The sequence below is a fragment of the Danio aesculapii genome, chromosome 15, assembly GCF_903798145.1.
Source record: "Danio aesculapii chromosome 15, fDanAes4.1, whole genome shotgun sequence".
NCBI lineage: Eukaryota > Metazoa > Chordata > Actinopteri > Cypriniformes > Danionidae > Danio > Danio aesculapii.
In genome coordinates, this window is record NC_079449.1 from 24,129,423 (window position 1) to 24,145,912 (window position 16,490).

The following is a 16,490-nucleotide window of genomic DNA, read 5'->3' on the forward strand; positions in this document are numbered from 1 at the left end:
ATATATATATATATATATATATATAAAATGTAAATTTAGCACATGCTTTTGCCACACTAGCCTCATAATAATTATTGTTTCATATTTAAGTCTGTTGACTACGAACAATGATATACATTGTTTATTACCTGGCCTATTTGACAATAGCAAGTTAATAAATAAAATAGAAAGTTAATAAGTAAAACAGAAAGTAAATAAAATAAAATAAAATAATATAAAATAATATATATATAAAAAATAAAATAAAACTAAACTAAATAAATGAAATAAAAAAAAATGAAAAAAATAAAAATAAAAAAATAAATAAAAAATAAAAATAAAATAAAATAAAATAAAATAAAATAAAATAAAATAAAATAAAATAAAATAAAATAAAATAAAATAAAATAAAATAAAATAAAATAAAATACCAGAATATTATTTAACACAATAAATGGAATTCATCATGATGTTTTTGACTCACCAAGACAGCGTGGCACTTTGCCACTCCAGTATGGTATTGTGGCGTTGCGGCACGTCAGTGTGGATGGACCCTGGATCTGATATCCATTAAAGCAATAGAAATAGGCCTCTCCTTCCGCATGCAGGCTGCTGACTGACACATCCCCATATGCTGGTCTATCAGGGAAGTTGCAACTCAACACAAAAGCTGTAAGGGAGAGAAATATATAAGTGATTACTCACACAATTAAAATCGCCAGACCACACTTATTTAACTGACTGTCTGAAGCAGCTCTAAAGCTATCATTAGCCTGAGACTGAGGTCTGTGGGGAGTTTGAATATTGCATTATGGCTACTGCCGCTTATTTCGAGAAGACTTATTATCTTAACAAACTCCATCTGTCTTTCTTTCCCTCAGTTTAATATGGTCTCTGAGGGTCTGTCCCCAATGCATGTCCTCTCTCTCACATCCTCCAGACCGCAGCCGACCTTTTCTGTGGGAAAGGGACATGGGGAAGATGACAAATAAACCCGAACCTCGAGTACTGTCCATTTCCCTAGCCAGAATGGGCCTGCTGGGATGCATGGAGACAATCATTAGCTGCCTAAGATGATAGATTAGACTCACATTTGGCCTAATGGTCGCAATAGAAGCAAACCATCTCTACCTTTGAGACTAGCACAGATTCATCATCATATTTTTTTAACTGGACACTCATTTCATTTGGACTTTTACAGTTTATATTTAGATTTATATTGTGACTTTTTCTGGGCCACTTAAAGCTGCACTGCTAGACTTTGCCTCTCCCATTGCTCAGTAAAACATGTTTAACAAGTTATATGTGGAGTTACTGTATTTAAAAAAAAATTGTATGTTGTGTTTTGGGATTTCTCCTGAATCTGTGATCACCACACCACAGCAGATCTGGCATTGTACATCCCTACGATTGGAGAAAGTACTACCTTCTAGGATGTGGCTAATAACTTTTAGCATGTGGCTAGTTTACTAAAGTTACTAGCCACTCTGCATTTTTAATAGAAAGTGTTTAGTTGTTGAGTGTTGGAAGTGATTCTGAAACACATTAATGGTGCTGGAATATCTTAAAAATTTCTGTGAATATTTAAAGTAAATAAATAAATGTTAATTTTGATTCAAAATTACCAAAAATTAAATAACCAAACAAATAAAATAAGTTTTGGTGAATTGGATTTTATAAATATATATTTATATTTGATTTTTAAAAGAATAAACTGACTTCCATTGACTTCCAATTATGTTAATTTCCAAGGTTTTTTTACCTATAAAAATGTAATTTTTCCTTAATGTTTAATTTAACATAATTGAATGCAGCAGTCTGTCCTGTGTCCTAGTCATCACCGTACACACGGATAAATGACCTCATCCAATCAGACCCTAAGGCAAAAAGATTTGTATGCGTACCATTATCAATTGGGGTTAGGTTGACTTATCCAACAAAATAAATACCCCTAGCTCTTGATGATGACACTGAGGTCTAATGAAGCAAAGCGATTGGTCTGTGCATTAAACTGAACATTATTTACATCCTTATTAACTGTAATCCATAGCCTCAGGCAAATGGGGAAATTAGATTCTCTTCAGCAAACAAATTCTTTTAGACGGTTTCCTTCTGTTTCAGATAACCGATTCATCTAACCGTTTACAGCAAAGATACTTTGACAGTTTCATTCTGTTTCAAATAACCGATTCATCTGATTGTTTATATAATCACCATGATGTACAATAAATGAAAACTGAAATCACTTCAAGTAATTGTAACTGTCAGGCACATCTAAAAGGGAGTTTTGATCAAGTAACTTTCAGATGGGACATTCATCCAAAAGATTTTTTGCTGTGGATTAGGTAACCATGCTATTGTTATGATCACCAACGATTGAGCAGTTGCAAATCGCTGAAAAGCTACAATTGGCCCACTGAACCGAATTACAACTCCAATCATGCACCTAACACACACCAGTTCCTGATTCCTTTTGATGACACACACAAAGGCACACAGCTGAAGCTCATCATTGATTCATTACCTGGACTATAAAGACAGATCTCAATTCCACACACATTGCTGAGTCTTGTTTTGACCCTTGTTTTACCCCTTGTAACATTTTCCTTGTTTGTCTTGCCTTGTTTTGATCATTGCTTTGTTTAACCATTTAGATTTTTTGCCGCCTAGATTGTTTGCCTGTAATTTGACCACAAATTTTGGATTATCTTTATGCTACTGTTTGCTCCTGTTTTTGATGATTGACTTCTCTTAAAAAATGCACGTGGAATAAAACAACACCATTGTCCAGTGTCAACCATTACAGCTATATATATTATAGTTCAGTTTCTTTAACTGATCAGTCATATTACTTAATAAGCCCTCAGTGTATTCTGTAATGCGGAGTTTACATTGTTGTTGTTTTTGTTCCACGATTTTCACTCACCAACAGATTATTTGAAATCCCAGACAAAATGCATAACATTTTAAATAAATCTGTGCTTGTTCTGGTGACATTCACCTAGTGTGTATTATCAAAGACGCAATCAGAGAGAATCATTACCCATGAAATTATTGCTATGCTAAATATCTTAAGATTTTTTAAAGAGTTCTGACTAAAAACCCATCGATGATGAACTACAGCCAATGAACAAAGGATGCAGGGCAGCAGGCTGTTAGGGGAGTGGTTAGGGGAATACAATATTTTGTATTTTCCACAATATCAGGAAAATAATGCTTGGTTCCTTCTATGTTATTTTGAACCCAAGAAATGGAGGAAAGTTTATGAAAACACCCATGTCATACTGATGCTTTATCAGTTTTCACATGCATTTGATTGTGAAATGTACACTGTAAAAAATATCTGTTAAATAACAGTTTCCGTAAAAGTGTTTTCCGTTTATTTACGGTTGTAAATTGTATTATGGGACCTTATCTCTGCTCTGTCAACTTCTGATGTGGAAAATTACAGTTTAAATACATTGTTACAGTTTAACAATGTCACTTTTATTGATATTTTAGTAGTTTGAAATAATAATATAATGTATAAGAAATAATATAGAGAGAAATAACAGAAAATGTACTGGCAATTTATTACAAGGTATTTGTACTATAATATACAACACCAACCCAAACAATATATCACATTAAACTATTAAAAATGTAAATAAAAGTCACCTTTTCATGGTTAAAAGTTGTTAGATGAAAGATCAAGGTACCACAATGCAATTCAAAAGCACAACGTAAAAAATTTAAATATGAATAATAAACTACGTAAAACTGCTAATTTATGGATATATTTTACAATGTAGTTTGCAAGCCAGACAGAATTCTCCATAATTCTTCTCATAGTAAATTGATGCAATGTGTAAACTGTCGACAATTCATTGTGAAATGTGAATGCTACCCCAGATAGTCATGCAATGTGAAAACAACGGGAATCCACCAATTGTGAAAATCACGTGTATAAGCCAACTTGGCATAAGCCACAAAAATCACATACATCTTGGATGATTTGAGGAAATGGAAAGCAAACTGTTATTTTTGTGTAACTATCCCTTTAAACAGAAAGAACTGTGACAGATTTGATTTTAATTAGAAATTTAACTACAGTTTCCACCATGAGAGGGCTCTTCAGCGAGTTCATGTTCTCAATTGTGTCTGTCCCATACAATCTGAACAGAAGAAATAAACCAGAGACCATTTCCATGTCATAAAATGATCAATGACTTTTCAAAAACACGATGCTTTTATGTTCCATTTGGGAGCATGTTTGAAATAACTGACGCCCCAGTAAAGGCTGTATTAAATATATTCAAATGGCCTCTTGCATGATCTTTGCTCCTCTGGATAAGGCTGTGAAGTGAGTCTTTATTGATCATTGTCTTCCCTTCCTCTCGGCACTAAAGCACACTGTCAATACTTTCTTAAGCAATGCGCACAAAAGCCTTTTAATGTTTATCTCTGATGGCTTGTGAGTCCTTTCACCCTTTCAAAGTGCCTGAAGAAGGTCTTGGACTGAAGCTTTGCTATTTAACAAACATTTGCAAGTCACAACAGTGCAGGAATTTTCCCATTTTACCTTCTGCCTATGAAAATCAACAAGCCCACGATGCCATGAAAACATGAAAGACAGAGAATTCTCTTTGCAACGAAAGGGGTCAAAATTCAAGGCCAGAGTGAATTCAGTTGCGAGTCATGTACAATGGTGCCTGCGTATGAAGGAGGCTTTGATAAGCAAGTGACCATCTTTCCCTGCTTCACAAAAGCTGTGCACAGCCTCCGCAAATGGCTGTAAATCCAGGTTAGACCACAAGCGCCCATCGAGCTAAGAACTGCTTTCCCAACAACGATTTTTTTTGTCTCCTCCTCCTCCTTTGAGAATGTTTTTGCAATTTATGACAGAAATTTCAGGGCTCATTTCTTCTTGTCTCTATGTGGTTGCGGCAGCCGCATTGTTGGCTGTTGAAATTCAGAGCACTGTGTGGGTGTTGATTTTGTCACCAAAGACAAGTCTGAGCCTGAGGACAGAACATTTGCACAGGGACGAAAAATTATAACCTTTGACCTGGCTCAGAGCCCTGACACGTTTGGTTTCATCTTTTTTACCTCACTGCAAAAGGCTAACAAATATCATTAATATTAAAGTCGCACACAGCAGGCACACAATGTTATAAGACGTTAATATTATCTACTTTCTTGCAGATTTCAGTTGCAACCCATATCAAACACACCTGCCTGTAATTATCAAGTGCTGTTCAGGTACTGATTAATTAGTTCAGGTGTGTTTGATCAGGGTTGGAGCTGAACTCTGTATGAAGGTAGATTTTCAGGAACAGGGTTGAGCACCCCTGGGTTAGATTTAGGTTGTGATGTCAGGTGACCAAAATTTAATGTCTAGGCTAGGGGTGTCCAAACTCGGTCCTGGAGGGTCGGTGTCCTGCATAGTTTAGCTCCAATTCTCTTCAACACACCACTCTGGAAGTTTCTAGTATACCTAGAAAGAGCTTGATTCGCTGGTTCAGGTGTGTTTAATTGAGGTTGGAACTAAAATATAAAGGACACTGGACTTCCAAGATCAAGTTTGGACACCCCTGGTCTAGGCAGTGTCTAAGTGTCTAAAATGTTATTTTGCTGTCCAATAATGACGTCAAATGACATTTGGTTGATTTTAGGTTGTTTTGGAAAGTGAACAAAATCCAATGTTGAGCCAACATCTTAAGCCAACATCATATTGACGTTAAATACTGACATTTATTCGCCATGTATGGCAACCAAAATGCAACGTCTTAGTCATAGTGGTAATAACCACACAACGTCAAGCTGTAACATCATTAGACGTTGATATTTGATTATTTTTAGGTTGTGTTGGAAAGTCTCAAAATCCAACCTCTGTTCTGACATCAACCAGATTTTCAGTACTATCTAAAATGCAATGTTTCATGACGTTGTGGTACAATGTCAATCTGACATCATGTTGACATCCTGTGTCTGCTGGATATGTTTGCAATGTATTATAACAAACATGCAGTAGATGTATATGAGTAATATATACATTAGGCTTGGGTGGTAATATGATAATATGGTATACCGTAGGATCTAAAAATAGCAACGGTGTCAGTTTCAATACCGTCATAAAAAACAATGCACTTAAATAGGAGACAAGTATTAAATAATAAATATTATTTATTTAATGCCTTAAAATGGTTATGCGTGATAGTCTCAAAAAAGAACACAACCTCTGCAGTTTGGCAGTATTTCGGGTTTCGACCAAACGACAAGGGAGACATGGTAAATACGAACTAGAGGTCTGCATTGCCGCTGCTGTACTGCAGGAGCCGCAGGACCCAACCAGATTTCTTGCGGTGCGGGAATAAATTTTCAAATAAAACACGGGAGTGATTAGTAACTCTGGTGTAATGTGAATGGGAGGGGGCGCGCGGTCTAACATTATCGCTCCCGAGCGAGCAAGCATGCGCGGATCCATATGAATGCTGTTTATATGTGTGTGTGTGTGTAAATGAGAGAGAGCGTGATGCTGTGTGTCGCTTGGTGCTCTCTATGTGTATGTGTCTGTGTGTGTTTGTGTGTGTGTGTGTGTGAGAATGAGAGAGAGAGAGAGAGAGAGAGAGAGAGCGTGATGCTGTACGTCGCTTGGTGCTGTCTATGTGTGTGTGTGTGTGTGTGTGTGTGTGTGTGTGTGTGTATGTGAATAAGAGAGAGCTTCCCGCGCAGATCTCTAATACGAACAAGACAAACAGGTGACCGCAAACCTAAGGTCGCATATGCGGTATTCAGTTTCTGAATGGTTTAGGCACAAGCCAACAGTCTGGTGATGCTGTCTGCGCCTTACATCATCATTTTTTTTATTATGCACGGTAATACCGGATACCGAGGTAAAATAGGGAGGAGGTTTGACGGTATCAAAATGTGGGTACCGCCCAAGCCTAATATCCATCAATGTATATATTACTCATACACATCTACAGTATATTTCTGAGTAATATATTTTTAACACAATTAAATATTTAATAAAATGAACTGAATTTAAATGCATACTAACTTGTGCAAATTAGCTCAAAAATAGCCCAAAACTTGTTTTACTTTAAAATACAATTGATTTGTCATGACTGTTGTTGCTAAAATGACGAGGAGTCGAAGTGCAGCCAAACTAATGTTTTATTAAACACAGAAAACAATAGACAAAATGCAAACACACAACCATTGTAGGAACAACCTAACAACTGACAACAAGGCGATAACAAGAAGGGGTATATATACAACTGACAATAAACAATTAACTAAACATGCTGATGAGAAGGTGGAGACAATAAATCAAAGACTAACAGGATAATGGGGTAAACTAAGATGACAGGAAGCGTCACATGGAAACACTAAACTGAGACACACATAAACACAAGACTAGGGCTGTAAAAACGTACAAGTATATTGTATATATACAATTACTAAAATAAAATAAAAAATGTATTGCAAAAAATATTTAAATGTGCAATAATCATGAAAATAAGGAGAGATATTACCCTGCAGGCACAGGACGTCAACATGACGTCATATTGACGTTGTACCCCAACGTCATGGGGATGTTGGATTTTGTTTGGAAATGAAAATCGGGTTGACGTCAGAACCCAACATTAGGCCGACGTTAATGCCCAACATCCAACCTAAAATCAACCAAATATCAATGTCTAATATGTTACACCTTGACGTTGGGTGGACATCACCACTATGACATCTATCAGACGTTGGATTTTGGTCACTTTCCAACACAACCTAAACTTAACCAAATATCAACATGTTTGACGTCGTTACTGGACGTCAAAATAACATTATCCTTAGACACTGGCTAGACATTGAATTTTGGACACCTGACCTAAGTCTATCCTAATATTAATGTCTTATGATGTTGTGTGCCTGCTGGGTATGTAAACAGCCAAAAGATTTGCAATAAACTCTTTTTGTAACACAATTTGTGAAATTGCAGGATGGAAGATGCAGCAAACATGTTTTATCCATTAAATAAGCTTGATTTAAATAGATAAACCTTTTTTTTGTGCAGAGAAACGAATGATGATTTAATTTAAATATATGCAGTTTTTCAGTGCATATAAGCGCCTGGCTAAACTGCATCCCCAGTCAATAAAGCAGAGATTTTGCAATACGCCAAAGTAAATTCTAGCCTAGGTCTTTAGAGATCTCTTGACACACAGCAAGCAAAGAGCTCCGAAAGAGTTAGTCACACAGCCAACATGAGGTCTTCAATTACACTGAAGTCCTGTAAACAACAGGTAAAAATGTCAAGTTGTATTACACATGATCGAGATGCTATCCTTTCCCAAAAGAACTGTTATCTCACATTAGAGGCCATAGAAGCCGCTACGAAGGAATCCGCTATAAAGTATTACAGCAATTTTTCAGGTGTCAGGCATTAATTAAACCATGCTGTACAATGCCCCAAAGTATTGCTTTCATAGCCGAGATTATCCGTATCTGATCCTGGACCAACAGCAAAAGTGAATCACGGCCGTGTTTCATGAGAGAATCACTCTCGCTCTGCTCTCTGATCCTGCGCTGGTGTTTAGAGAGGTAGAGGGCCCTGTCAAACAGAATTAATGTTTTTGTTTAAGTTTTTTTCCCCTCTGCTGGCTCAGGTTGGATTCCGGTGTCTAAGAAAGCCACAGTTTGATAAATCACTGCAATTCTTTTCCCTCAGTGAGCAGAGAGAAGCTGCGTAATGGGGTGCTGCACCTCAGCAACAATATAGGAGTCAGTAAGCGAGGGTTACACAGATCTGACATCCACACCCCTGAAGAGCTGTTTTCGTGGCCCACGTGATGCAAAGATTTCTGCCGTGCGTACATAAAAATAATCTGACACTAAGCAAAAAACTACAGTTCACTCTGCAAACTGGCGCAGAAAAGCATTCACAGTCTACACGGCTTTGTTGTTTATAATGGCATTTACTTTTGATCCGTCTTAATGCTCCTCTCACTGTGCAACTGTAGGTTGTTTATGGCTGCCAGGAAATTCTAGGAAATTAATACCATTCGTTGAAAGACTTTAAAAGAACAAATCAAATCCTAGCAGCTATAATTAATCTAAACCCCGCAAAATCTAAATATTGAGCTTACATTTGTGAATGACATACTGCGCTTCCAAGCATATATTAAGCAGTAAGGAAAGGATATCACTGTTGACTCTATTTTTAATGGGTTCTTTCAATGCAATCTCACTGCAATTTGTAATGTTTGGCTAATTCATATAAAACCATGCATTCTTGTTTTAGTACGATTTGCTTATTCCCCCAAGCACAGTTGGTTCTCCCTCGTGAAGCTAATACAGAAGTAACTGAAACTGCAATTCATCGAAATTCCGTTAGGCCTGATTCCATAATAGAGCACATTTCTATTGACACCAGTGTTAAAACGGCCAACTTTACAGCAGAAAAAAAGGTGTTTACAGCCTGGTACAAAAAACAGTCAGTGCGATGATGCACAAACAAAATGGAAACAGTTGGCCACGCCTAAATGTAGCTTCATTTGTACTTTTCAGAAACCTATGGGTAACATCACAGATACTTTGTCCATATTTTTTACAGTCTATGGGTTGGATGCACCGCCTCCTTTTAAAATTTATACATTTTCGTATGACTGAACTAGTCACTAAACTAACAAAATGTAAAATCGTTTCCTCATGAGATCAGGCTGGTTCTTTTTATTAAATCCAAAAACACGCAGCAGAATCAGTAGACACTGACTCAATAACAAAAACTCATTTTAGTAAAGTGCCATCAGATTCAGAAATAGAATTAAATAAAAAAAGTAAATGTGTTTAATAGTTTGATTCTTTTTAGTGAATCAAAAACAAGCTGCATAAGCACTGTAATCTAATTCATAAATGAATAACTCTTTTAAATGGATAGTTTTTAATAAATTAAAAACAAGCAGCAAACTCGGAGTCGGATTTATGAACAAAGACTCTTTTTAGCAAATCAGAAATAAACTACACAGCAAGTGTATGATAAAAAATAAATATCTGATTCAAAAACTAATTAATCTTTTTTGTTAAATGCACATCAGTCTACACTCTCAGAAATAAAGGTACAAGAGATTTCACTGGCATGGTACCTTTTCAAAAGGGATACATTTGTACTTAAGGAGTCCATATTGATACCTCAAGGGAACACATTAGTACCTATAAAGGGCAAATGTTTACCTTTTAAATTTTTTATATAATAATTTGTACCCCTGAGGTACCAATATGGACTCGTTCAGTTTTTTTTTTTAATTTAACCATCAAATAACAAACAGGCATTTTCAGCTTTCATTGTTAAACATACAGTTGAAATCAGAATTATTAGCCCCCTTTGAATTTTCTATTTTATTTTTAAAATATTTCTCAAATTATGTTTAACAGAGCAAGAAAATTATCACTGTATGTCTGATAAAATTTTTTCTTCTGGAGAAAGTCTTATTTGTTTTATTTTGGCTAGAATAAAAGCCGTTTTTAAATTTTTTAAAAACCATTTTAAGGTCAGAATTATTAGCCCCTTTAAGATTTATTGTTTTCGAGAGTCTACAGAACAAACCATCGTTATACAATGACTTGCGTAATTACCCTAACCTGCCTAGTTAACCTAATTAACCTAGTTACGCCTTTAAATGTCACTTTAAGCTGTATAGAAGTGTCTTGAAAATATCTAGTCAAATATTATTTACTGTCATCATGGCAAAGATAAAATAAATCAGTGATTAGAAATGAGTTATTCAAACTATTATGTTTAGAAATGTGTTAAAAAATATTCTCAAACAGAAACTGGGGGAAAATAAACAGGGGGCTAATAATTCAGGGGGTTTAATAATTCTGACTTCAACCGTATATAACATTACATCCAAGCATCATAAAATAAACAAAATAAAATAGTATAAAATAATAGTAATAATAATAACACAAATATAGCATGCTATTACAAATTAAAATATATTCAGGGTGTCAATCCATATAAGCTGACAAAAGTTTAGAGAGCTTTGAGGCACTTTTTGCTTTAACCTATTTTATGGATTTATATAAATAATACATTTAAATTTATGGATTTAAATGTTTTGAAACAGGGAGAAACTTTAACAAGTCTACATTTGTGTATATAAAATTTTGTTGCACAAAATATTATTCCACAAAAATTCAATTTCTTTGTTTTTCATAAAAATACCAAATTTTACTATGATAGTCAAAAGCAGGTATTACATTTTGTTATCAACCTCTCATATAATCTTTTTCAAAATGATTTATGGATTTGTTAAGTACAATGTGTTCCTTTTAAAAAGGTACCACCACCAGTGACAGCTCTTGTACCTTTATTTCTGAGAGTGTACAACTCGTTTTAGTGAATAAAAACATGCAGCATGACAAATGTGGTCTGATTCATGAACAAATGACTCTTTTAAATAATTTCCTTTTAACAAATCTAAAATATAAAGCATGAGTGAAGTCATTCACATTTTTAGTGGATCAAAACTAACATGACCAGTGTAGTGTTTCATGAACAATTTAGTTTTTGTAAAATATTTTAATAAACCAAAAACAATGAGATTTGACGCACATAAACGAATGATGTTTAAATACTTATAGCACAGTGATATTTCAGAGCAGATAAGCACCTAGCCTAATCTGCATTGCCAGACAATAAAGCAAAGAGCTCCAATAGAATTAGTCACAAACGACCAACAAAATTAATAAAGTTGTGTGTAGTCTAAGACTCTTTTTAGTGTTTCATGAACAATAATTTTTTGTAAAAACGCACTTGTACACAGCACCTCATATCAATATACAATGCAATACTTTCTGCATTCGCACTTGTACACAGCACCTTATAACCTGTATATTTATAACAATCTGTACATACAACATCCAGGTTTCCTGACTAACCGAATCTATTTAATGTTTATCTTTTTTTTTTTTATTGTTTATCGTTTTCTTTGTGTTGTCAATTGTCACTTTATGTACACTGCAAGCTTCTGTAGCCAAAACAAATTCCTTGTGTGTGTGAAGCACACTTGGCAATAAAACTGATTCTGATTCTGATTCTGAAAAGACAATTCAATAAACCATAAACAATGTGACCAGTGTATCATTGTATCATACTGCAACAAAAAAGTACAAACAACTCTTTTAAGATAATTATTTTTAGTAACTGATAAAACATACAACTCAACTAATGCTGCACATTAGCTGAAAGAGAATTTCACGCAACATAACAGAAACTTATCTAAGTGCATAAGACTAAAATAAGCTCTGCTTTCTGGCCTGTGAACTAAATCTTGAGCTGTAGAGACAACTTAAAACACCCTAAATCCAGAGCAGTGTTTAGTCTACATTACAGTATTTGAAGAGACAGTTGTGCACCCTCTCTCTCTCTCTTATAGCCTTAAAACAGAGCATCTGAGTGCACAGTAATTATGCCCTGCTCACGAGTGTTACTCTGACTTCTACCCTCTTCCAGCAGCACACGTGTGTAAGAGTTCAGCGCCTGCAGCAGCAGGGCTTGTGGAGAGGGTTTCTGCCCCTGACGACTGTCTAATCTCAGTGCTGAAAAGGGGAGCACTTCTCTCATCGACTCAATGAGCCGACACATGGGGGGGCCCTTCACTCCCTCGGCCATCTATTTTATTTATGGTTTATTAGCGCTGTTTCAGCACAGCGGGACTTGTGCGCCAGCACCGCCGGGTTGTTATAGCATTATTACCCCTCTGCTTCCATTTCAATTAGACTAATACTGAGGGGGCACCGGAGGCTGGCTTTATGTGGAGCCGTCCGGTCCACACTAAATCACATGCTTGCAAGTTGCCTTGTGGCTTCATAGGCCATAAAGACTGAGTGCTGTAATGCAGCCTGAAGATGACTATGTGGGAATTGGCATGGCAGAGATTAGTTGGCAACTGCTTAGACAGCAACAGATGCAGTGCTAATGTGCTTCATTAGGTGCCCTGGAGGAAAGCCCATGGGTGGATGGGCTGAGGATGGGGCAATGCATGTACGCTCACAAGAAGCTGAACCCTCAGGGTTTTAGGTTGATTCCTTGGTTAAGAAAGCAGTCAGATCAGATGTTCTGCCTGGGTGATCTGTTAATGCAAGGTTTAACAGATCAAGTCTTAGGGCTGTGACACTCCAGGAACTAGCAGCAATAAAAGCTGACTGTGTTGCCTTCTCGTAACAGGCCAAGAAGCTGTCTTTGTGTTCTGTGCACTAGCATCTAAACCCCAGTATACCTTAAACTAAGTTCATTTACGTTCTTCGTTTGAAGGCAAAAAAAAGTTTGAAAAGACTGATTGACAGTATACTGTTTTTGAAACTTTTGTAAATGTGTCATGCTCATAGAGGTCTTGCTGCTCATGTGAACCCCTAAACACCACAAGGATGATGGACGGCTGAGTTTCATAAACTTTTGGGAAACATCCTTCTCTCGCACGTAGCATCACCGCGGTGAACTACATCTTTACATTGTTTTCTATTTGCCACAGACACTAAATGGAACAATGTTAAGAACTTTAAGTCACAGCATGACAAGGTGGCACTTTTGTTCAAGTGTGTGACCTCCAAGTCTTCAAAATCTTTTCAGCAAGTGATATTAAAGTTGTGAATACATGTGTAACAGCTCTGCTACTCAACCCCCTGGTTTATTCATGTTACTAACTTGGTGTTGTGTAAGACATTGTTCTTCTTTTTGACCTCTGTGGATATGACACAAATTAATCCCACGTCAAAGAAGGCAGAGTTTCAGAACACAGCCACCAATTGCAGACAAATTGTAGCTCAAAGGGAGGGCTATTCAATTGGCGGCCCGCGAGCCGAACCCAGCCCCCGAGACAATTTATTCCGGCCCTCCAAATAGTGTGATCAAGACATCAAAAATAAATTTAGTTCAGTCGAAAAACTGCCGCTATAGTTATGAAGTGACGTGAGTCTGTTCAATACAGCATGAGCTGCCGTTTAAGGCTGCACAGAGTGTGAGTCACCTGACATTAAGCGGGTGAGTGGCGCGAGCAGCCGAAAACATTTGGATACTTAAGCTTAGAAGCTTCTCAACGTCGCGTTTCTGTTGCACGTTTAAAGTTCTTAGCTTATACACCAAGGCTAATATGCACACACACTGGATTAACTATAGCAGTGGGCTGTTTACATAATGCGTCTTTTTCACATGCAAATTTGTTATTTCCAATATTAGAATATGCCAATATTCATGCGCAAGCAGAGCGATGCGCTCGCGCCTTCCAGATGTTTCAAGTAGAAACCTCACGCTGTGGCGGTGAGAGTTGTGCGTGGCTTTCAGTGCAATGTAAGCAAATGATATGTTAGACAAATTATTAAAATGATTATGAATGTATGAACGCAGATAATAACAACAGTTCATTTAAATACTTACCTAACATAAAGCTTAAAATTACATTAGACGTGATAACCGTGAAACCATGATTATTCTTCAGACTATAATTGTACAACCAAAATCTATAATTGTTGCATCCCTAGTTGTTATGCAGTTCAAAACATAACATATGAATGTGTCTGAATGTAGAAGGAGCCCACTTAAGCAATGCACTGCTTTTGTTGTGCTTTAAAATACAACATATGAATGTTTGTAAAAAAAAAAAAAAAATAAGCCACATTGTACAATGCACTATTTCAAGATACAATATATTAACATTTTAATGTAGAAAAATCCAACGTGGGTGTCTTAGGGAGCAAAAATACAACATATGGGCTCATATGTTCTCAACATATATGGGCTCAACATATATGCTGTTGTGTCATCACTCATATTGCAAGTCATATCTCTCCGGTCCCTCTTTTGGGATGCTTTTTATGAACTGGCCCCCATGACAGCCCTGATCAAAGGTGTCGTTTTCTTGTTAAGCAGCTTCAGTTTCAATGTCAGCTTCCTCATTCAAAAGGGAAACCGAAACTAGGACTGCATTTGCTTACTATTTTGAATATCAAATGTTGATCTTCTTTTTTAATTTCAGATTATGTTCTAATGTTGTAATGTTGAAAATATTTGTGTATTGAAATGCTCAGGTGACATTAGAATAGCCTTCTGTTTGTGCTTTCTAAAATTCTTTCATCACTTTTGCTTTCCAATGTTCCCTAAACTGAACAGCCCAAGCACGGATGTAGAGCCAAACCGTGGGATCAGATGCAACCTACCAGATGATTAAAAATTCTACAAAATGTTTGTGTGTCTGTTTGTTTGCATTACATTATGGACTACTGTATTAAGGTAGTGATAAAAGTAGTTTACACTGTTGCCCATTGAAAGGCATTAAACGATAGATCTCTTTTGCTCTGAATGTTTTAAACATCTTAAACAGATTTCCATCCACACAAACTGTTTTGCCCACTGGAACTCTCTGAAGGCTCTGAACATGAGTCAGGAACTTGACTTGGCGCATGTCAGGCTTATAAACAAACATGCTCACCGCCTCTGGCTTAATGCATCTGCAGCTGTAAACACATAAAAGCCTTGAGCATATGCAATGTGTTCACAAAAACTCTTGTACTTTCTGAGGGCAGTGCAAAGTATGGTAGAGGATGGAGAACAAAGTATATTGCCAACCCTGATCAATGCCCTCAATGGAGATGAGCATTATATCAAGAGGAGGCTGCCTTTGGCAACTAAAACAGACAATTATAGCTGTATAAATAAAATTACAATAAAATATTCATTGCTCAAGACTTCTCAAGGCAAATATGCAATATATAAAATAAGAGAAAATAAGTGGCAAACGACTATAAGTTGAGCTTGAGCAAAATTAGAGAAGAAGAAATTATCAAGAAGAAATAATGTAAAATAGGGTACCAGTTTCCCTAAAACAAATTTTAATGTAATATATTCCACAATAAAATTAACTTGAATTTAATAAATATAATTCATCTGTACAGACTTTTCATCTATATCTGAATTAAGCTGCTTTGACACAATCTACATTGCAAAAGCAATGAATTAAGAACAAAAAAAAATTAGCATATATATATATATATATATATATATATATATATATATAGTTGAAGTCAGAATTATTGGCCCCCCTTTGATTTTTTAGATTTTTTAAATATTTCCCAAATGATGTTTAACAGAGCAAGGACATTTTCACAGCATGTCTGATAATATTTTTTTCTTCTGGAAAGTCTTATTTGTTTTATTTCGGCTAGAATAAAAGCGTTTTTTTAGAATAAAAGAGTTTTTAATTTTTAAAAAAACATTTTAAGGTCAAAATTATTAGCCCCTTTAAGCTATATTTGTTCGATAATCTACAGAACAAACCATCGTTATACAATAACTTGCCTAATTATCCTAACCTGTGTAGTTAACCTAATTAGATAAGTCTTTAAATGTCACTTTAAGCTGTATAGAAGTGTCTTGAAAATATCTAATCAAATATTATTTAAATATGGCAAAGATAACATAAATCAGTTATTAGAAATGAGTTATTAAAACTATTATGTTTAGAAATGGGCAAAAA

At 35.8% G+C, this 16,490-nt stretch overlaps 1 protein-coding gene across 1 annotated transcript in view; it reads right to left on the minus strand.

The window, feature by feature from the left end:
- sez6b (seizure related 6 homolog b) overlaps window positions 1-16,490 on the minus strand; it is a 320,673-nt gene that overhangs the window by 59,679 nt on the left and 244,504 nt on the right. Inside the window, exon 5 of the mRNA XM_056474148.1 lies at window positions 464-649. Coding sequence (XP_056330123.1) covers window positions 464-649 — 186 coding nt within the window. The remainder of the gene's footprint in view (window positions 1-463; window positions 650-16,490) is intronic.